Genomic DNA, 22,500 nt, shown 5'->3' with positions numbered 1-22,500 from the left:
ACACTAAATAATTCTTCTTTGTACACACTCATTATCTTCTTATGTGTGATGTATTTTATTTCTACTTACACTTTGGTATAGAATTACCTGGTATGTTTATGTGGAGCTGATGGTCATTCTAAATAACCGCGTTTATCATCCAAGTAAGTTGTATTACCTAGCACTGCAAGTAGTAGTTCTTATTCATGCTACTTTTGATGTGAAGAGGCAAGAAGGACACCCTGTGGCAAAATCTGGAACATTCAGTTTTCCTGCAAATGTTAGATTGATAGAAGCTTTTGCAAATGCATGTGGATATGCATTAATATTTATCCAAGCTGTCATAAATGATTTCATATCATAGTGTTGGGGAACATGGTGCTCATGGCAAAAACTTTAAAGTTTAATTATAATATATAATTTTTATGCAGAAGAGGCAAATGTCAGGACTTTTTTATTTTGATTTAAGTTCTGGTCATTTTTTAAAGTATAGCAGCTGCCTGCATTATAAAGGAGCCATACATTGTGTGGAAGGGCAAAGGGGTTAAGTGTAATTCAAAGTCAAAAAATGATGTAAAACTAGAAAGTGCCATGAATATCAGAACATAATTAATAATGGAAAATAATGAAACTTAAGCAAGAGAAAGGGTAAACCAGAAGTAGAAGTGCTGTTATATACAGAATGTGAAAATAATTGGAAATGCACAAAATCCTTCTGACCACTTCAACAACTACTCAAAATGAGCCGTTCTCTGTGTGCATATTCCTGAATGTTCATACATATAAGAGTGCTATGTATATCTGTGGGCTAATAATTTTGGTTTTACTTTTCATTTTGGTAGGCTGCACTGGCAGAGAGCAGTTTACCATTGCTAAGTAACCCAGGACTGATAAATAATGCATCCAGTGGCTTACTGCAGGCAGTCCATGAAGATCTCAATGGTTCGCTGGATCACATTGACAGTAATGGAAATAGCAGTCCAGGCTGCTCTCCTCAGCCTCACATGTAAGTGCAGTCAGCTTTCTTTCAAGAAAAAATGCCTTAGTCTAAGACACAATATTACTCAAAATAGCTTTGAAAGGTGGTAAGTGAAACGTCTGGAGCTATATATTTGAAACTAAACATTTATATTAAAACATTTAAATAGATGAGCCTTCATTTACTTTGTAGTTATTGCTATAAGCTTTTTTTTTTTTTGCTTTTATTTTTTTTTAAAAGCCTCACCAGTTTGCTTCCAAGCTCTGAATGTAATGGGAGGCTGATCTCTGTGGTCATTTTCAGAGCCTGGTTTGTAAGGTATAGTCAGAATGTTCACACTGGAATTAGTTATAATTTTAACTATGACTCTCCGAACCATTTATGAACTGTAGTAGAGATATTGCCCGTTTATATAAACCATAAAATGCAAAGTTTAACTGTTGCCCACAGTTTACATAGAAGCCAGTAAAGTGTAACTTTTTGCCTGTCATATAAATCAGTGTAATTACGTATTCAAGTTTAATTACTGGTGCCTCTGTATTGGTAAGGTTTATATGTTATATTTTATGCAAGACTACGATTCCTATTAATATTTAGCAGCTAACTATATCATTAATTACTCTAAATTCTTTCCCCTACCATCTTTTTAATGGAGCTGAGAGAGTGGAAGTATTAAAAATTGATGTATTGTGGATTTCAGAAATGTGTCTGAAGCTTTAGAAATGCCTGGCCTTAATCAGTGGTGTCAAACATGGCAGTTTCTTGTTTACTAAATAGTAAAACATGTATCTTGGAGGTATTGTTTCCCAGGTTATTTATATAATAATTAGCAGTGCAATATGTAAGTAGACTTCATTTTAAATGTACTGTAAGATGATTTTTAAGTGTATCTAAAATTATGGTGTCTTTTTTTTTTTGTTTGTTTTAAAAAGCTGATCTCCTTTGCCTTTTTTAATTACGTTTTTTCTTTCACATTTTAAATGTCCATTTTAATTGCTAGAGTGGGATATTTAACAGTAAGAGTAATTGAGACCAGACTCCCTTTTTTACTTATGCTCTGATGTGTTAAGAATCCATTTTGATCTGAGCTTTTTTTAAGAAAAATATTTTACTGATTTTTTTTCTTTTGTTTGGCATGTTAATATATCTGTGATCACATAGAAATGTTTATTGTCATGCATTTAATTGTTTTATTGCACATTTATTCTACTTCCCTTTGAAAATAATACACTGTGAAAATTCTTGTATTTTATCAGGTTCCAAACCATTACTTTTTCAAAATGGAAAAATTTGTCTTTTGGAAGTGTCTTTAGATGTATTAAATAATACAAAAGAAGTAATAAAACTTGAAGTAGAAAGAACATGAATATATGCTCTTGAGAGTAACACTACTCTAAAACAAGTAAAGTGAGCAATCAGACAAAAGTTTTTATATCCCATGCTTTATGCTATCAACCATGCAGTGGGTAGCTTGAGGCCTTTTACTTTTAGCAGTTCTCCTGAGTATGCTAATGCTATCTTCCTGTATAAAATGCCAAGACAATAAAACTTTAAAGAGCAAACAAGAGTTAGATCATGTGTGTTAAAAACAGCTACTTTACAGAAAAGAATGACACTTGCTATTAAAGTTGTTTTGTAAGTGTTAGGCAGATCTGTTTACATATCCTATGTTCTGTCTGCCATTCTGCTGGATAAACTGTGATATCTGTGCATATGATTATGTAGATATGGTTTCATTTATAGCTGTGTTTATAGCTAAAATAGTGCAATTGAATTGAAGCAATTCTTGCCTATAACAAAAGCAAATACCTTAAGTTACACCCTAACTCAAGATTCAGCCTTCCTCTCTCATTTTTATGATGTCATTTGTGAAATCAGGCATTTTTGGGACTTGCTATGTTGATTCCTTTGAAATTTGTGAGGACATGTTGCTCAGTTCTTGACAGACTGAAGCAACAGTATGTAAATACCTGAGACACCACTGGAGAAAGCATCTATGCACATTTATCCTTTGCAGCAAACTTAGTGCAAGAATTCTGGGCTTCTGTGAGACCAAGAGCCATTAGACAAAAGATGCAAGCCAGATGCCCACTTGCTTGTGACATTTTCTCCTTTTCTTTGCAGGGAAAAAAGGGAACAAAAGCAATCTGCAAGGAAAGGCCAGGGTAGGGAGAGGCTTGCATGAGAGGCAGAGAACCAAGGAAGAGGAGAACTCTTCCTTGTCTCCATGACCACATTGGTCAGGGACCCTCGTTTTTGTTAAAGAGCATTACATAAGAAAATGAGAAAATAGTGTAGGTAAAGCAAAACAGAAGTAAAACAAGTGAGGAATATGGCAAACAACGAAGACACAATTTAAATTTTGCATTGCCCACACAGATAACATAATCTCTTTTTTCTTTTTTTTTAACTGAAAAATAGTTAATAAACTAGTGAAAAAAAAATATTTTACTAGCATAAGCACCTTCTTACTTTCAGTCTCCTGAGAAGATTCACCCAGGAAGTGAACCTTCTCAGGAGAAAGTGGGTTTTTGTCACCTGGAGAAGGGTTCTTGAGGTCTGATAATTACTACACTCACCTATAAATTTGGAGGCTCTATTAATCTCCAAGTAGATTAAACCTCCATCTCCTGATTCCCAGGAAAATGCAGAAGCCACAACAGGAGGTATATGCTGAGCAGTGTTGCCTGCCATCTAGTAGGTGCACACATGCAAGAACAATGGAGCAAGGTATTAGGGAAAGAGGCAAGCGGCTGTGCACAGTTTAGAGATCAGGGCATTTAGAGATCAAGGCATTCAACTGGGAAGGTGCAGAGCTTGGATTCTAGACAAGATTCCAGAGGGAGGCATTTGTTTGGTATTTCAGCAGCAAATGCAAAAAGAGCCGCAGTGAAAAAGTCAAGCATCTTAGCTGGGCATTTGGTTGTTAAAATTGTACTTGCTGCTATTTTATCATATATGATAAAACCAAATTATAGCAAAACTATCTGATTTTGGGATGATCATATTAATGTTGTTAGCATATTTTGTGTGTATGTACAGAAATCAATATATCTTTGGTTGAGCACTGGAACATTATCAGAGACATTGATTTCTGTTATTGTAGTGCCTGAGCTACTGAGTGTCAGAAAGTGGGGAAATTCTTTCAGTTCTTGGATATGAACCTAGTACTTCACATCTGGTTTTGAAGAGACACAGTAGTAAGAATAGTTAGAGTCATTAATTTACCCATCTCTGACCAGGTGTTTTAACATAGGCAGGCAAATCAGCTTATTTAGAAAATAGTCTCTGTTCATTGACTAGAGCAAGATAGGAGGTCTAAAACTTCAAGTAACTGTATCACACTTCAGTGCTTGTTAAGTGCAGTGAGACCCAGCCAGTATATTTAGGGCACTTTAAGACCTCCAAAATTTTGGCCTCAGGTAATGAAACTCTGCTCCAATTTTTATGCTTTTTGAATACTTAAAAATACCGCAGTAAGTTGTAGGTGATCAGTATAACTATGGCCTGGTAGCTGGGGTAACTCTTAATTATTACATAAAGCATCTGAAATTTTATTCTGTGTGCCTCCCACTTTCCTTTCTCTATCTGATGAAAGACAGCAATTCCACAGTCCAGGATGCAGCATATGAGTAGTGGAATCTTAAGTCATAGGTTTGCTTTCTGTATTTCAGCAGTATTAAATCCAAATTCTGTCTTTGACTGGCCTTCAAATCTGATTCCTGGTGTGTAGGTGCTGAGTGCTTCCTTGACATAAATCTTCAGTGAGAAAATGTGTTGCTTATTGTGAGCATATATGTTCTGTTCAAAATTTAAATTCCTTCTAAGATCAGTTGTCAACAATCAATATCAGGCAATTGTATTTTAAGTCAATGCTTAAGACTGTTTCTTCTTTCATTATTTCAACATGGACTACTTCTCTGAATTTATTGTGAGTTAGAGCTGATAAGCAACAGATTTCAAAGCAACAAACAGAACTGAAGATATTTTATGCACAAAGATTCATTATTTATGTAAAACTAGGTGCTGCTAATCTTGCATAACAATTGTATATGGATGTAACTGTAAGTTCCACAGTATACACCTTTGGAGTAAAAATGCAACATTCCGAACTAAAGAAATCAAATCCAAACAAGTGCAGTTAAAGCTCAGTTGTGGGAAACATCGAAAAAAGTTTTAGCATTCCTGTAGAAACAACAGCATTGGATGAGACATGAGGTGATGTTTAGGAACAATAACGACAGTTCATGCATTACTGAAAACACAACTTCTTTGTAACCTGTATGTAATAGACAGCATTCTGCTGAAGAGCTTTGGTGGGATTTGAAGGTCAGTTCTTTCAGAAGTAATAAATTTATATTTTTAAATGAACATCAGAATCGTAGTGTAATCAACTTTGTGCTATTACTTTTCCTGTCTCTATTATACATTCAAGAGTTCTCGCTCTTGGGGATGGCAAATAAGGGATGGAAATCAAGATCAACTATTTTTCTGGTGTTTGTCTCAGCATTTGTACTAGACTGATTACACTTCAGTGATTATTGCAGCTGGCACAGAACTGAGTGTTTTGTCACCAGAATATTTAGCACATCACTTGCCCCCATGGTCATGGCAAATGCGTCATGCAAAGTGCTACTTTCCTTCATTTTATGATCCTGGGGGCGGATACAATTTTAATCTACAAAACTCTTCATAGCAGTTGAGGAAACTGAAAGAAAATGGTCATGAGAAAACAAGGAAAATGGCAGACTGAGAAAATGTAGTCTTACCATAGGAAACAATGGAGCAATTATACTGTTCTGATAAAATCCACTGCAGCTCATTAAAAAAGGAAGAATGGAAGGAGTTAGAAAATGTGATAAGGTAAACAGATATCCCTCTGGTGAGTTTTTGAGGAAGGGGCTTGTCATCATGGTTGTCTCCCTGCTCACACTGTGAGAGTATAGCCTGACAGTGCAACTAAACTAATTCTCAACTGACTTAACCGAAATAATCTAGTTCCTAACAGCAGATCCAGAAGCCTGGAGTTAATGCCATCCTGATTTTTAGAATTTTAGTTGTTGACAGTTTTTTTAGAAAAGTGGAAACAAGAAATAAGATTTTAAAGTTGCTTCTCAAAAAGTGAGTTCATATATCATCTCCTATATGAGTCTTTATGTTCAGCTATTGTAGTGCTGTACTACCTAAGACGGGAATTGTTTGAAGCCAAATGTCAAGACACACATATATTCCATGAACTTTAAAGCTGTTTCTAGAAAATGTTATGGTAGGTTGTTATGAGAAAGGATAACTTTTGTCCAAATGAGCAAGAGCAATAGTCAATCTGAAAAAAAAATAAAAGGGAAAAAAAATCTTATGCAGTGTAGTCCTTCGTCTTCGATTTTGTGTGGAAAAAGTGAGTTCCAAGCATCTATGGTTTCAGTCACCTTTTCTTTTTATTCTCCTGTTGTTACCAACCCTACTCCTTTACCTTTTCTCACTCTTGCCCTGACTGGATCATTTCTCTCTGCAGTTCTATCTGCATAATCATCAAACTTGTTATTTTTTTTCAAACTTTTTTATCTTTAAATTTTATTCCCAGAGGCAAATATGATTATTCTGCTCTAAGATCATTTACTTTTGAGGTGCTTCAGTTTGAAAGCATTCCATTGTCAGGTCGTTCCCATATCTGATTATTCCAGTCCCCCACTGTTAAGCTTTCACACCACTTACAGTAGGTTACCTATCATTCCAGTTTAATCCCTTTCATTCCCTTGTTTCTTTAACTTCATAATGTTATAATGTTCCAATCCCCTGTCTTTCCTTCTTCCTTTTTTTTTTTTTCTTTTTTTTTTTTTTTTTTTTTTTTTTTTTTTTTTAATCATTTCATTGTCCCATTTCATGATCTCTTTGCATTTACCTTGGAGGCTTGTTCTGTTCTAGGGGACTGCTATGATCCAAGTCTCTTGTTCATTGTATAAGACTTGACATAGTGTATAAGAAAATAAACTCGCGAAACACATCAATTAACAGGGATGTAACAAGCATTATTAAATAGGTGAGAAGCATGTAATTGAGCAGATGAATGTGGTAGCAATTGCAGTATTTCTGGGTATCCTTGTTCATCAAAAACGTTTCACCTAATCACATGATATTTTAATGCCTGTATAATTTAATTTCACACATTTTTATTCATAAATCTAACATAAGGATGATAATGGGCAAAGAGACTTTGTGACAACAATTGACTTTTATTTTTATATGAAAAGAGGAACAGCTAGGAAATGGGACCTTAAAGGTTATAGCTTTTGTCTGAGCATATTCCCATTGAAAGAAGTTCTATTGTGAAAATATGCAGTGAAATAATTTTGGCTTTTGTACAGAGCCATTTACCTGTGGACACTAATGGAAAAATAAGCAATGATGTTTTGATTAATAATATTTTTCACCATTCCCATTGAAACAACTTTTCTCTTGAATGTTTTCCTAAATATTTCTATTCTCCTTTTAAAAATTTTATTTTACATAACTTTACTTTTTAGTCCATTTGTCTTCTATGTTTGCTTCTGTTCATCAGTTTACTTATTTTCCAACATTGATGGTCCAGATCTTTATCATTTTGTCTCTAGCTTCTTAAATGTTACATGTCTTACTTTTGATCAGAAGTTGCTATTTCTTTTTTTACATTATTCCAGCCTCAGTTGTTGCACTTCTAGAGCACATTCCCAATGCTCTTAACAAAAAGATCACTCCAGAGATACAGTGCCTTCAGCTGAAAAGAGTCAGATCCCCATAGCATGGCTTATAGAAGTTGGTAGGCTCCTGTGGGACTTCACAGAATCTTTTTGGAAGCTGTCTTGCTGAAAACTTTGTGGTACTGCTATCATGAATTCTCAGTCTATGGACAAGATACTTCTGCTTTTCACATAAAAGGCCTGTATAAGAAAAGGCAGCATCCTAAGTGTTTTTGCAGATGTTAAAAATTTGTTTGACATTGCACAACTAAATTTCTCTGCAAACTCCTAAAATTAGTTCGTAAGAGAGTCTTGTCTTTGCACAATGCAAAAGCTGAAATGACAGTGCTGTTAAAGTGTGTTTCTAAAACTGCACAGAGAGTAACAAATTTTATCCACTATTGATGATTGCATTTGTTTTTTAAGTAACCGCCAAAATTTTTGAAAGTGGACTCTAAATTTTGGGCATAATAATGCCCAAAATGTGTCTTTAAATTTTCTTATCACATAAGAAGTCAAATAAAAACCATAAAATTATATCCAATTGATAACACTTACACCAGTAGTTTAAATTATGATCCATAAATCCAAGCATTCCTTGAAAAATGTAAGACAAAATGCTGAGAAAGTATTATTTGACTATTGCTTAATCTTTAGAATTTATAGAAACTAGAGACTTTACATATTTTAAAAGACTAACAATTCCAGTTTAGGGTTGGTATTTTTTAAGACTTTATAGAAAGACTTAATCTCGTGTGAAACCCCATGTGTAGGTCACAGTGAAGTTACTAAATTTCAGGATGGCTAAAGACATGATTATGTCTGCTAAAGTCCATATGCAAAAGCAAAGTTCCCAGTCTTCTGGCGAAGTGCAGTTGCATCTAAAAAAAGCCTTTGATTTACATCAGTGCTGGGAATGCATATGTGTGGTACAACCCTGATGTAATTTCTGTTAGGGTTCAAACTGCAAGTATTCCTGGTGGTTTTCTCCAGATAAAGCAGCAACATTGAAAGTGTGTCTTAAATTAGGCTGAAAATATCCAGTAGTCTCCCTCCTATACCAAGATTTTACCAAGTTCATTGTTCCACTGTACCCATTGCTAAGGATTTAATGATTTTGCAGAATCTTCGTATGATTGTGACCGCTCCACTGATGCTTTTTGAAGACTTTAATAAGCTTCTGATTGAGATGGATAAGGAGATATGTTTTTTTGATGCAGTATTATTATATGATAGTAGTAGTCTGGGTAATTAGGGACTTCCCCCAAAATTGATTTTTATTTCTCTTCATGTTTTTCCTCCTTCTCTTCATTCCTTGCAAATTTGGCATTATCAGACATTGTAGCTGAAAAAAATTACCTCAAAGGTTTTATCTCCTCTTGCTCTAAGAACACAGAAGATAAGAGTCATGTTGTGGGCAACCATTTATTACAATTCCTCTCCTAAAACTATCATAGTCCATCTCAGATTTGAAAGACACTGTGAAACTTCATTCCTTTGGTTATTATAAGCGATATTTCAATTTCCAGACTAAATATATTCCAGTTTAGTTTCACTGATATGTGTTTTAGTTTACTAAGTCTTTTTTACTCTTCCTCATGTTTCACAAATGTATTCTAGAGAGCACACTGTGAGCTTTGAATCTTTATTTTGTAGACCAAACAGACTGTTTCTGATAGAGCAGACTGTCCATTTTCCTCATGTGTCTACAAGCCATTCCATAAAAAGACAGTTTGGATTTAGTTTTGGTGGGTGGGTATTAGCAGGTTTTTTGAAGAATTCCAGATGTGCTTGTATGTAATGTCTTTCTTCTTTGTCTCTGTTCCTGTGGGGAAAAAGCTTATTTCAGTTATATTCAGCTAAACTGTTATGGTTTATTTTAATATACACTATTATGGATGGATTGGGGGCCCTGTTGTGGAAAGTGCTGTACAAAGGCAAAACAAAAAGGTTTTTTCAAATCCCTCCCCCAAACTCTTACAGTCTCTAGGGAGTAATTGAATTACTTGGGTTTTGAGAAGGACCTTCAGATGCAGTTTGAATAGAGGGTGTATATTATTACACTTCTGTCCCCCTGTAGAACAGCATCATTTCATTTAGAGAAGGGTTTGACACAAAGCCAGTTGCCATTGACTGCCCTATAGGTACAAAAAGCCCAGAGGCAAACCATGCCAGGTGGCAGTGACATACTGTGAGATGAGCACCCATCAAGTAGTTTTCTGTAACTATCATGCCCTTTAATTCATAACATTATGAGAGAAACAATAATGTGTTTGTATCTATCTGGAGCTACTAGAAGTACAATTTAAACCACATATGTATTTATTTTGTAGCTATATATATATATAGATATATTAATGACAATTGTATTGGACTGTATATATTTTGTTTGCCAGGAATACCCTGCCCTGTGCCCACAATCTGAAGTTTGTGTTAAGCACAGGCCAAAGTACTGGTTAAGAGGCAGGATATGTTAATCTAGGCTCTGTGATATCTCAGGTATTTCCTAATCAGCTCAGTCTGCAGGCAGGCGATATTTGTGTTTTCTTGCAGAAATGATACAGATATAGCATATTCATCCAATATGTTGCTCTTCACATCAAAATGGTAAATCTGCAATAGTATGAAAATGGGAGGCATGATATTCATATGTTAATATGAATATTCATATATTAACAGTTTGGTGAAATGTTCTGAAAAAAGTTAGAATGACCAGATGCAGTCTTTCTTAATAGTAGAAGCTGGTGACAAATATGTGCTGACAAAGGTATGTGGCTGTTGAGAGCATGCTTAACAGGAATGTTCCAAACTCCGTCTTCCACACAGTTCTTCTGCTTGGTCTTTTCTGAAGACTGGGGAAAGACTGAAAACACAAGTTTTTTTGAGAAGAGAGGAACTAGGTGGGAAATGATGACAGCCTTTAGAACATGATTCAGAGAAGGTGGGAAAGAACTTGTCCATTGGGAATGGGACAAGAAATAATTGTCTGGTATTTTGGCAAGAACAGTTAGGATAGACACCAGAAAAAAATCCCCACCTTTTTGAATTTAGGATAATAAAGTGCTGATAATATGTACCCTTACAGAAAGTCTTTGGAACCACTGATACTGGAAGCTTCTAAGAATAAATTAAAGTAATCAAAAGTGATTTAGCTATAAATGATCCTACTTTGGGGTAGGGAAAGTAAATTAAGAGACTTTATGATCTCTTGAAGTTCCTTCTAACTCTGTTTCCTTTTATCCGTATCATAAATCTTGAAAAAGTAGGGGCTTTTTTATGCATGCCACGTTTTATAAAGATAGCTGAATTGTCCATATCCATTTATTTTGTATTTAGAACAGCTGTCATTGCAAAATTCTTTTAAGTACTCTTATTTTTAAGATCAAATTGAAAGTTGGCCTCCCAGAGCCAACATAGTGAGCATAAAATTCAGCTAATATGAGAAATGTCAGCAAGGGTAGTGCAGAAAGTCCTTAACAGGTCAGTTTGACCCAATTGTCTGTGTTGAGTGTGCTGTCTGGTTCTACCTGTTAAATACTGCCATCAGCAAAAAAAAAACCCACAACTGAAGAGCTGTCCTTTCTGCAGGCTTGTTCTAGCAGACTAAGCTAGTCCAGCTAGGCCAGTGGTTTTGGGAATCCAAAGAGGTCCCAGCCTACTGGAAGCTGGCGAATGTTGTCCCAGTTACCAAGAGAGGCAAGAGGGAGGACCCTGGAAGCTACAGGTTTGTTGGTCTCAATTCAGTGTCTGGCAAAATCATGGAAGACCTTTTTCTGGGAAGTATTGAGAAAAAAAAAAAAAAAAAAAAAAAAAAAGACAACACAGTCATTGGTCACAGCCAGCACAGCATCATGAGTGGGAAAGTCTGGTTGTCAAACCTGATTTCCTTCTATGACAAGATAACCCACCTGTTTGATCTAGGAAGGCTAGTATATGTGATCTTTTTGGTCTTCAGTAAAGTTTTTAATACTGTGTCTCACAGGATCCTTCTAGGCAAAGTGTCCAGCACTCAGCTGGATAAACAGGTTACACAATGGGTGAGCAGCTGGCTCATGGGTCAGACAGAAAGGGTTACAGTGAAAGGAGTGACATCAGACTGGTGACCTGTCACTAGTGGGATTCCTCAGGGCTCCATCCTTGCTCCTGTGCTGTACAAAATCCTCATGACTGACATGGATGCAGGACTGGAGGGGATACTGAGTTTGCCAATGACGCTTAACTTGGAGGAGCTGTCAACTCCCTTGAGGGAGTTGTTCCATACTATTTATCTGATCAACTCCTTGTTTCCCAAGAGTTTTATTGATGTAAAAGTTTTCAACAGAAATAGAAAACCAATTTTATATAGCATGTATTTATATTAAAATGTACAAATCCTACGTATAGCACAGTCCAATTTCTCCCTCAATTTTTCCAGGATCATTGAATATCTTTCCAGATTTTGCATAGAGAATATTTATCAGTTTTAACCCACAAATAACACTGAGGTACTTAATTGCTGCTGCTAAGTTTCTGTGCAACTGGTACAATTTTTAAAACTTCCCAAGCATTAGTCACTACAGAGCATGCCAGATCCACAGCCTCTTGTCTTGAACTTTGTTGTTTCTGGGCTTGCTATTTTTTATGGTTCTTCAATAACCCCAAAAATACTCACACTGAAATCTCTAGTACTTTGTCATTTTGCTTTGAAATTTTGCCTTAAAAACTTCTGTGCTCTTTCTTCCTAATGCTTTTCTTTGTTTAGCATGTTAACTTTAGACGTTTGAACTAGATGCAGTTGATGGGTTGAAAGACTTTAGAGGCCTGTGCCTTAAGCTAATTTCTAGTCAAGTTTCTACTTTCTTGTGGTTCTATCACAGGGAAAATACATTTATTTAGACACCAAAGGGAGCAAGCAAATGTCAAGGATGGGAATTTTAGTAAGAGTTGCTAGAATCAGAAAATCTGTTAATGTTATCTTCTTAGTCAAAACTTGATTCTTAAAAATTTGGATCCTGTAAGAAGGGCTAATTGTAGGTGAGCTTTAAGCCTCATTTGATATTTAAAGAAAGTGTATGTTTAATATGCCAGTTTTTCAGAAAGATGTCTTTATCTATGTTCAGAATTTAATATATGAGTGCAAATGGGATATTAATGGCATATTTATAGTCTTTGCCTTTTCTTTCCAAGTCAAAAAATAATATTAATAATAATTTAAAAAGAGAACCACAAACAATAGACAAAACACCCAGACCAGACCTGCTCAATTTAATTATAAGTTTCATAAGATAAAAAAATCCTCTGTATGTTTTCACTGCCCATTTTTAATCAATGAAATATTTTGTTAAAGGAAAATGACATTGTCAAATTAAATCTGTTAGATTAGACTTTTGATAACTATAAGGATAAAATTATTATAAATCTGCCATATGAAATTAAGTAAATATTAAACCCTTAAGTTTAAGGCAAAGGTGGATGTGTCCTTTTTTCCATGTCTCCATATTTTTAGTATCTTACTATTACTCATATCTCCAAGCCTCTACTCTTATGTTGACTTCAGAGGTAGCTAAATTAAACTGATTCAAAGTTCCTCCCACAGGTATGGTTACCATGCCATAGGTCACTTCTGTTGTTCTTTCCTGAATTCTTCTATATGTTTTTTGGGATGACTGAGTAATAGCTAAAGGGGAGGCAGGTACATTGATTGTAGAAGTTGAAGTGAGGGCTTACTTGCAAATACATAAACATTTTTATATAATTGTCATTGTCATTATTCTCTCCTAGTTAGTATAACATACTGGGTTTTGACTTCTCAAGCAGAAGCACCATTGAAAGATTCATAATATGTTTCCCAAGTGGTTATAGTAGATAGACATATATGGGTAGTTTATTTTCTTCCTTTTATTTGTCAGCAGTAAATTGATTTTGCCATGAATTGTCAGCTTTGTTTTTTGTTTGTTTTTTTTTTTTCACAGTTAATTTCACATATACGTAATCTGTATGTATATCATGTTGTTATCTCTGTTTATATCTTCAGGGCTATTCATAATTCTATTCAAAATAGAAATCAAATGTAGGATCTTAGAGACTTGCTGCTAACCTGCCTATGTTGTGACATAATCTTTTGTTCTTCATTGAATTACTTTTATTACTGACAAATCTTTGTATCTACTTTTAGTATGAGTTGGATTTTTGGAAGCTTCTCACAGGAATTTGCGAATTTAAATATGCCCATCTGCTCTCCTTGTTTACTGCAGCATTATTCTTAGAAGGCTCGTAGAGCAAGTAAAATCACTGGTCTTACTTATACTTGTTATTCCACCTCATTCATCTGGTAGAAAAATATGTGTTTCACATTTGGTTATTCCCCCTTCTCCCCAAGCGTTCTGTCAGATGCATTACATATTTTACTTGCATCTTCTGTGAATAAACTTCAAAAGCAAAATCATGCCCTTAATGAAGTCAAGGGGAATTTTGCCATTGACTTAAATGAGATCTGGAGTTCATCCAAGGAAACTCTTTGTCTTTATGTCTTTGACTTTCCCTCATTTCTTATTCTGCTTTCAGTCACTCTGAATCATTCCTAATCTCCTTCTGATATTTCTTGTAACTTCTTACAATCCCATTTCTCAATTTCCGTTTCTCAAAATATTTTTATCTTTGTTTTCCCTTGTTTTTCCTCTTTTTTTAAATAAGACAAGAAGCTCTCTCAGATCTGAAATCTTTTTATTTGGTCTTTGAAACTTTTTACACCCTTACTAGTCTATAACATTAGCAAAATCACTAATGTTGAAATTCAGAACAGTTTTATCCACGCAAATACAAGCAAGAAATATTTTCTCATTTATTCTTTCTATTTATGTCAGTATTAATTGGATATGCCCTGTTAACTAATAAGTTTGTAAGTGTTTTTTAAAAAGGCTTGGATTTTATTTTTCCTGCTAATATAAGTGTAATGTCTTAATATTTTCTGCTATCTATATTCCCCTAAACCCCAAAAGGTATAGATAAAATCACACTTTTTTTTTAGTTTTTTTCTTTTTCCTTTTTCTTCATTAAACAGCCCTCTTAGTACTTCCTTTCCAGACACCCTGTATAGCTTGTGGCATACTCTTCTCTTTAAAATAGTACTATGTTTTCTCTTAGTTCAGATTTTCAGGTAATAATGAGTATCTTCCTACTGTCCCATTTCCCTCTGATAATAGACATACATAGGCACTCATATACAGAGTAGCTTTCGTCTGCTATTTTCATGCTAGATCTTCACATCCAGTTACTAATTGTTCTTGCCTTTTACTCTAGTCTTACATTTGCAATACCTGGGTATTCTCTGATTTCTCCTGGAATGTAAGAATATGCTGGGACCTGTCCTGGTTTACATGTTATTTGATGTCCTGCGGGATGTATCCCTTTCTCATTAAGTTTGCAGATATCAAATTAGGGGAAAAGTCAATATGCATAAGGGTAAAATGACCATTCAGAGGACCTGGGCTGAAGGACTTGGCCAAGAGGAACTTTATGAAATGCCATGCCTTGCGCCTCAAATTCAAGAATTACAGCAGTAAACTGGGGTGAGTTCAGCATAAGTCTACTCACATGGTCAGAAAAAGAAGCAGTTGCCCTCTGGAGAGAGCCAGAGAGAGCTGAACTAGATCAGCCTGGAGAAGAGGGGGCTTTGAGGAGACCTGACTCTCAGTCCCTACAGGAAGATAAGCAAGAAGGCTCTTTACTTTGGTGGTAGAATGAGAGACAGAGGGCATAAGTTAAAATGAATGTTTCAGACTGGACATAAAGAAATACGGATATATATCCTCTTTCCTCATGAGGACACCTAGGCAGTGGATGGGGATGTTGACAAGCAAGTTGTATAGTCCATATCCTCTAAGGTTTTCCAAATCTGACCAGATAAAATTCCAAGCAATCTGTTGTGACCTTCTAGCTGTGCCTTCTTTAGGCAGTAGGTTCACCTAGAGATATTCTAGAGCCCTTAAGCTGCATTATCCAGTCATCCTAGAATGTGTTTTTTTTAAAACAGAACCACTGAGAGAGTGAGCAGAAGCAACGCAGCAATTTTAGCAATCAGGCATAAGCAGAAAGATGTTCCGGATTTTGTTTTACAGATACTAGTGAAGTCATATCAGATGCTCACAGAAGGGATGGATCTTAGATGCAGCAATAACTGAGTTTACATTTTTTTTAATTTATTAAATGAAGAAAAGTCGTGCTTGCAAGACCAGTTTTGTGCAATCGGTAATTATTGTGTGGGTTTGTGATTATTATTTTTCTTTACCCCTGCCCCAAGGGACTCACCTCCCTTTTATTCTAGTGTAGTCGAAGGGAGGGCATGAAGAACACTAGCTGCTTCTACACTGACTGCTAAAATTTTATCAACAGATACTATAAATAGGAAAGTCTGGTTTAGAGGTTGTAAAAGCAATAATTGACTTACACAAACTCATTCATTCTTGCTCCTACCTTGCTTGATGTGCCAGAGGCACTTTGTGACCATTGATCATTAATTCCATCTTATGCCATCTCCTCTAGCGATGAACTAAAGACAAACTTTAGTGGCCTAATTAACTATTCCTGTGAACTTTTATCTCCTGTCAGCATATGCAGCAGTGCCTGCCAGCTAGGACTGTTTGTTGCTTCTGCTTTCCATTGCCAAGTCAATGCAACTCTCCACTCCACCATGGTAGACTTGAAATCCTTGGTGATGGATAAAATGATAAATACGAAAATAAGTATATTTCAGAGGTATAGTTAGTGCTTCAGTGTTGCATTTCAGAAAATAAAAGGATGTTACTTCCAATTCTTTTCTCAAAATGGCTGTTGGAGAGCCCAGGATGTAAGGGTGTAATTTGAAAGTGACAGGTTGATAAAGCACATCCATAAACACCCCCACTGAAGAGCAGTGCTTCTATAGGATTTGAATTTTATTTCTGATCTTCTTCCACCAGTATATGGTAGCTTCACTCTCTCCTTAGTGAAATGAGGTAGCACACCCTCAGCTTCCTGTGAAGGTTATGTGACAACAGGACCTTCCTCCCTTTCTTGTTTAAAGCCAAAGATTTGCATATAGGCATTATTTTAACTAGAAATAATGCCACTTCTTCATCATTTCAGTCAGTATATGTGATAAATACGTGGGGGAAGTGTTCTTAAAGTAGAAATAATAATGGATTCTGTGACAGTTGTAGCATTACTGAATTTATATTTCATTACTCATCTAATACTTTCTTTCCTTTCTCAATATTTAGATTAGTATGTCCCTAGGTGGTTGTACATATGCACATCAATAACCAGTTCACTTCTACTTAAAAAAAATAATAAACTGCTTATAATAGTGTAAAATTGTAGAAAAACAGAGTAAGAATTAGATAACATGAAAATATTACAGAATTTGAGGATTTGTCCCCATTTGTCTAGCAAAGCATAAATATAAAACTTCTAAATCTCAAATAGTGGAGTGGAAAAGAAAGTTTTTCTTTCAAAATTGCCATGGAATATCCTACAGATCTATAGCTATATTGGCAAGATAGGTCCTAATAGAGGTAGTTCACCTCTATTAGGAAAGGGACAGCAGTAAAAGTTGTACATAATCTATTTCAACAGGTTAAACTTGAAAAATACTTAATGCAAAAAAGTCTTTAGAAAGCAAAAATGGTTCAGATAAAAATAAATATTTTAAACCTTTTTCACATATGAAAATATGAAAGTATATACAAATTATTAGATTGGCCACAGAATTATTTGAGCTTAGTAGCTTACCTTTTTGTCTTGGACACAAATATTTTCAAACTTCTGCAGTTTGAAGAATTCTGTAGCTGTGGATTTTCTTCCAGCATTTACTGGAACACTTTGTGTAGCTGAATAAAATTGCACTTGTAGTCCAGGATGCCTAGTACATAAAAGAAATGAGGGCACGTGTTGGTAATAAGCAAAAACATAAATAGAAAATGCAGGTGTCTGATGTGAAAAGTTACACTAAAAATGTGAAGTTCTGTAAAAGATACTGTGTTACACAACGATAGCTCTTACTCTTGTATTACTGTGTAACACAAAGTCTGCTCTTTTCATTAATGAAGCACAGTAATTGTGAATAGTGATAGTGAATAGATGGTACAGTTGAAGGAATATCTGCAGACTAACCAATTGGTTTTGAAGATGTAATGTTTGTGGGCTTAAGGCTGTCTACAGAATTGTGAGGAAGAACAGATCAAATGGAACATCAGCTGGTTTGGGAAATAGTTAAAGTTGCTTGAGAGCTACCTGATTATTTAGTTCATATTTTTTTAACTCTTAAGAATCTTTATTTGTTTAATGGACAAACATAAAGAAAATCAAAGTAGTTTGCCATGACACATATGGCTTAGAAATTTTTCAGTCCCAAAGATTCCCCTGGGAAAACTTTCTTCATCTTAAGTTTTAGAAAATTCATCGTCTTTATACACTTCTATATGAAGTCACTTGGAAAGCTAGTGAGTCAATAGCGTCAAAATTAAAGTCTCACACAAAATAAGCTTGGGAGGGACTTCAAGACATGATGTAATTTATTGCCCTTTGTGCCATTGAATACCAAAGTAAAAAACTCCCTAGTGTTACTAGGTGCCTAAGTCTCCATAGCAATACAAAATACTTTCAGCTGCAACCCAGCAAAAAGGTTATCCTTTCATGATTTTAGACTGATTATTGCAACCCCTGAGTGGAACAAAAAGGCACCAAAAGAGCTTAAAAGAATTACATGACTTGTTGCAAATCATATTCTTGGCTACAAAGCTCATAGTAAGCACATTGACCTAGGCAGCTTCTCTCTCTCAACATCTACCACCACTTCAGTACAAAGCCAAAAGCAAAGTATTTTCCCTGCCAGTCTTTACATTGATTTAACTGCAAAAATCTCTCTGTCATGATGTCCCACAGCACTTTTTCTTAAATGATTTTAGCAGAACAGTAAAGATTTTTGGAGGGTATGGGCAACAATGTTTAGACGACCCAGATCTGAACTGTGGAGTTTGTTCACTTGGAATCCTAGAAGGGTTGAATCCTGGAATTCTCCTGGCAACTTCAGAAGGAATCACTGAACTTCTTCCTTATTTTTTTTTTCGTTTATACAAATGAGACATGAACTAATGAACTAATTTCTTTTTCCTTCTATAGAATTTCATTAAAGATATACAAGGAAAATTAAATTGTTAAATCTCTTGTTGGGAAGAAGAAAAGGATTACTGTAGTTACACAATGCTGGTGGTTATAAAAGGCATTGACTGCCTTCATATGTTTTCCAAAGAAAAATTTAATCTTTTATTTAAAATCTAATCTTTTAAGATTAGAATGAGTACTATTTTGCTAAAATAGTCTGAAAATTGTTGTAATTATTTATATTTCCTTGTCCTGAGTTCTCAGTGCTGTTTTGCTTTATTCAGTATCCCCTTACATTAAAGTTGATGTGAAGTGCATCCACTGTAGAAAAGGTGCTATTCATTATTGAGAATATTGTATCAGGTATATCTTCTCCTTGTTGACACCAGCTCCAGTCAATTTAATTAAGAAATCATGTACTTGGTTATATGATCTGGTTATTTTCTTGTCAGCAAGAGCACATGTTCTAATGTTTAGAAATTGAATGTAACACTTGTTTTGTTGCTGTTGTCTAGATTTTAGCAGGATTTTAGTAACTATCGCACTAAACACATTTTCCCAAGGTAAGATCAGGCTTATCTTCTGCAAAATTCAGAAGAAAAGTTCACCTTGTATCAGATGAGTTATTGCAGACTTTGAGAATCTGGCATCATCCCTAAATATTTGAAAGTTACTTTACACATTCCTTCCTAGTAGATATTTATCCCTCAGCTGCCTGTCCTGCTATCTTTCTTTTTTCTCTGGAACCACAAAGCTCTTCTCCAAAAGCCTACAGTCTGCATAAAGCCTTTGTAAGTGTCCAGCAACTGTTACCTGTCTCCTGACAGTAATTCCAGGTAAATGTTAGAAATTGCGATTTCTTTAAGGACACAATATGCAGTTGTAATTTGCCAGTTAGTTGCAATGAGTGAGAAAAATCTTCATATGAAGCTGTAAAGCATGTGGAAGAGTAAATGTTTGAGGCAGACACAGAGAAAGAGGAACTTCATGTTCTGCAATCTATGAGGAAAGAAAAAGCAATGTATTGAGTGAGTAGGCAGATCTGCAAGATATTAGAATCCTTTTATATTAAAAACATCTCTCATGGAGAGTAATATTTTGAAAGTGCTGGGGTACAGGAAAGGTCTTCTTTATACTTGTAGATCCATCAATTGTAAAGAAGGTAGTCCATGGAAATGAGGATGTTCATTCGTTTATATCTTTACCAAAAAGTTCTTTGAAATAACTTAGCATAGCCTTTTTTTTTTTTTTTTCTGTTGCTATTGCTGCATTCATCTCCTCGCTTTTTGTTTGTGACCTTTTGTTTGCCACCCTGAGCTCAGGTAGAGGTGTATTTTGCCAGCACTTATTCAAAGGAGACAGGCATTTTGATGAGAACATTTGGACATGGTGTCGTAGTGGTACTCGCTAAGAGATGTCTCCATCATCCCTTTATTATCCCAAAGAGTTAGGAAGGACTTAAGATACTTCTCACAGATGTGTACCTAACTCCAAAGATGATTTGGGAAAGGCCCAAAAAGATGGGGACTCTAGGCATCCCCCAAAAACCTGGTTCAGTGCTTCACTGCCTGTACTAATTTTTAACTCTAGCATCTGACCTTGCTCTTTCTATAACCTAGGACATCCATTTTTCAGCCTTTCATCATGTAACAGTTTTTTTTTTTCCTAATCATCTACCAGGGTTTCCTCAAGTTGTTGACATCTATGAAATTATTAACAACATTCTTCATTCTATCTTCATTGTAATTAATAAAAAGTATTGACTAGTTCTGAACACGATTGGTTCATCAAGAAATTATGCTAAACTTTCCTAAAATACAGATTCCAATTATATTTGGAATATATATATGGATCTACTATTCCAATAGATCAGAAAGTTTTGATCACAAGTCCAAAATCAGACGCTATGACATGTTTTAGGATTTGAGTAGCATATATATTAATAAGAAGTCATGGAACAGAAGTATTTATTCAGAATTTATGTTTAAATACTCAGTTCTTCACATGGGAATTTGTTCTTAGCACAGTGCTCCTATTGTGCAACAAAATAGTAGTGCAAAATTTTGCAAATAATCACATTTAAATATATTTCTGTCTGTATATACATAAATCTTCAAATCTTCTTTTGCTTATTGAAAAGTAAAAGAAAAGCTTTTTGATTTTCATACATATCTTGGATAGTTGCTTCCTCAGAACACATATAAAATACATCTCTAAGCAAAGTTCATGCCTGAACTTTGCCTTTCAACCTTTGATTTTGAAAAACAAACTCTAGAGTTGAGAGAAATGTTTGTTTCATGAGCAAATGTGTTATTCCTTGTATTTACTCTTCCAGAAAGAGATGCTTGTATGGCAGTGTTTTCTAAAACTTAGAAAGCTTTCTTAAGCTTCTGACAGAACAGTCTATGAAATTTATTTCTGTGTCGACATCTGAACTGCTTGATTTTTAGTCCTGATTTACTGTTAATCTGTAAGAAAGTATAGTTGAAAAAAAAATGAAAGTTTTTATTCGTGATTAGTTCTTTAAGATATTAATCCTTCCAGAGATTAGTCCTCAAATTAATCTTTGAACTGTCCTTGCAAGAATGTGCTCCTCAATACTAAAAAATTACAATAAAGGGGAACTGATATCTTAATGTGTAGTGCATTTTTAATGGCTATTTCTTATAATCCTGTCTGTTTATACAGTGGCTGCACTCCAACCACTGAAGTGCAATAAAGCAACCTGGACACCACCCTTAAAGGAATGGAATTTGGGAAAAAAGTTCTGTAGTCAGAACTTCAGCATGGAAACAAAAGCATAGCAATGAATCATAGAATGGTTTGGAATGGAAGGGACATTTAAAGATCTTCTACTCCACCCTCCCTGCCATGAGCAGGGATATCCTTCATTAAATTGATGAAAGCCCCATCGAACCTGATTTTGAAAACTTTCAGGGATGGGCATCCACAACTTCTCTGGGCAATCCGTTTCAGTCTCATCATCCTCATGTAAAATATTTTTTCCTTATATCTGATGTGAACCCACCCTCCTCAAGTTTACGAATGTTGCCCCTCTTTCTGTCACTACAGGCCTTGGTATAAAGTTCCCATCTTTCCTACACACCCCCTTAAGTATTGAAAGGTCTCCTGGAGCTTTCTCTTCTCCAGGCTGAACAACCTCAACTCTCTCAGCCTTTCTTCATAGGAGAGGTGTCCCACTCTGACTATTTTTGTGGCCCTTCTCTGGACCTGCTCTACAGTTCCATGTCTGTCTTCTACTGGGGACCCCTCCAGGTGGGACCTCATGAGAGCAGAGTACAGAGCAGGGTGGGGAGGCAGATCACTTCTCAAACTGCTAAACATGCTTCCTTTTATGCAGCCCAGGATACAGTTGACTTTCTGGGTGGCAAGTGCACATTTCCAGCTCATGTCCATTTTTTCATCCATCACTATCCCCAGGTCCTTCTATGGGGATAGCCCCAGGGCTGCTCTCAAACCCTTTAGCCTCCAATCTGTTTTGTATTGGGGATTACTCTGACCCAGGTGCAGGATCTCATGCTTGGTTTTACTGAATTCTAAGGCTCATGTGGGCCCACTCCTCAAACCCCTCAAGGTGCTCCTGGATAGTATCCCTTCTCTCCACCAAATTAGCCACCACTCAGCTTGGTGTTGCTGTCAGACTTGCTGAGGGTGCACTCAACAAATGCCACTGTGTGTCACAGGTGAAGG

At 35.6% G+C, this 22,500-nt stretch overlaps 1 protein-coding gene across 1 annotated transcript in view; it reads left to right on the top strand.

The window, feature by feature from the left end:
- The window catches only part of FOXP2 (forkhead box P2), a 401,013-nt gene that overhangs the window by 370,189 nt on the left and 8,324 nt on the right, over window positions 1–22,500 (top strand). The window contains exon 19 of the mRNA XM_041421031.1: window positions 822–985. Coding sequence (XP_041276965.1) covers window positions 822–985 — 164 coding nt within the window. The remainder of the gene's footprint in view (window positions 1–821; window positions 986–22,500) is intronic.

This window comes from Onychostruthus taczanowskii, unplaced genomic scaffold (assembly GCF_017590055.1).
Source record: "Onychostruthus taczanowskii isolate IOZ18803 unplaced genomic scaffold, ASM1759005v1 scaffold68, whole genome shotgun sequence".
Taxonomy (NCBI): domain Eukaryota; kingdom Metazoa; phylum Chordata; class Aves; order Passeriformes; family Passeridae; genus Onychostruthus; species Onychostruthus taczanowskii.
The sequence above is the reverse complement of the archived record's forward strand: the minus strand, read 5'-3'. Positions and strand labels throughout refer to the sequence as shown.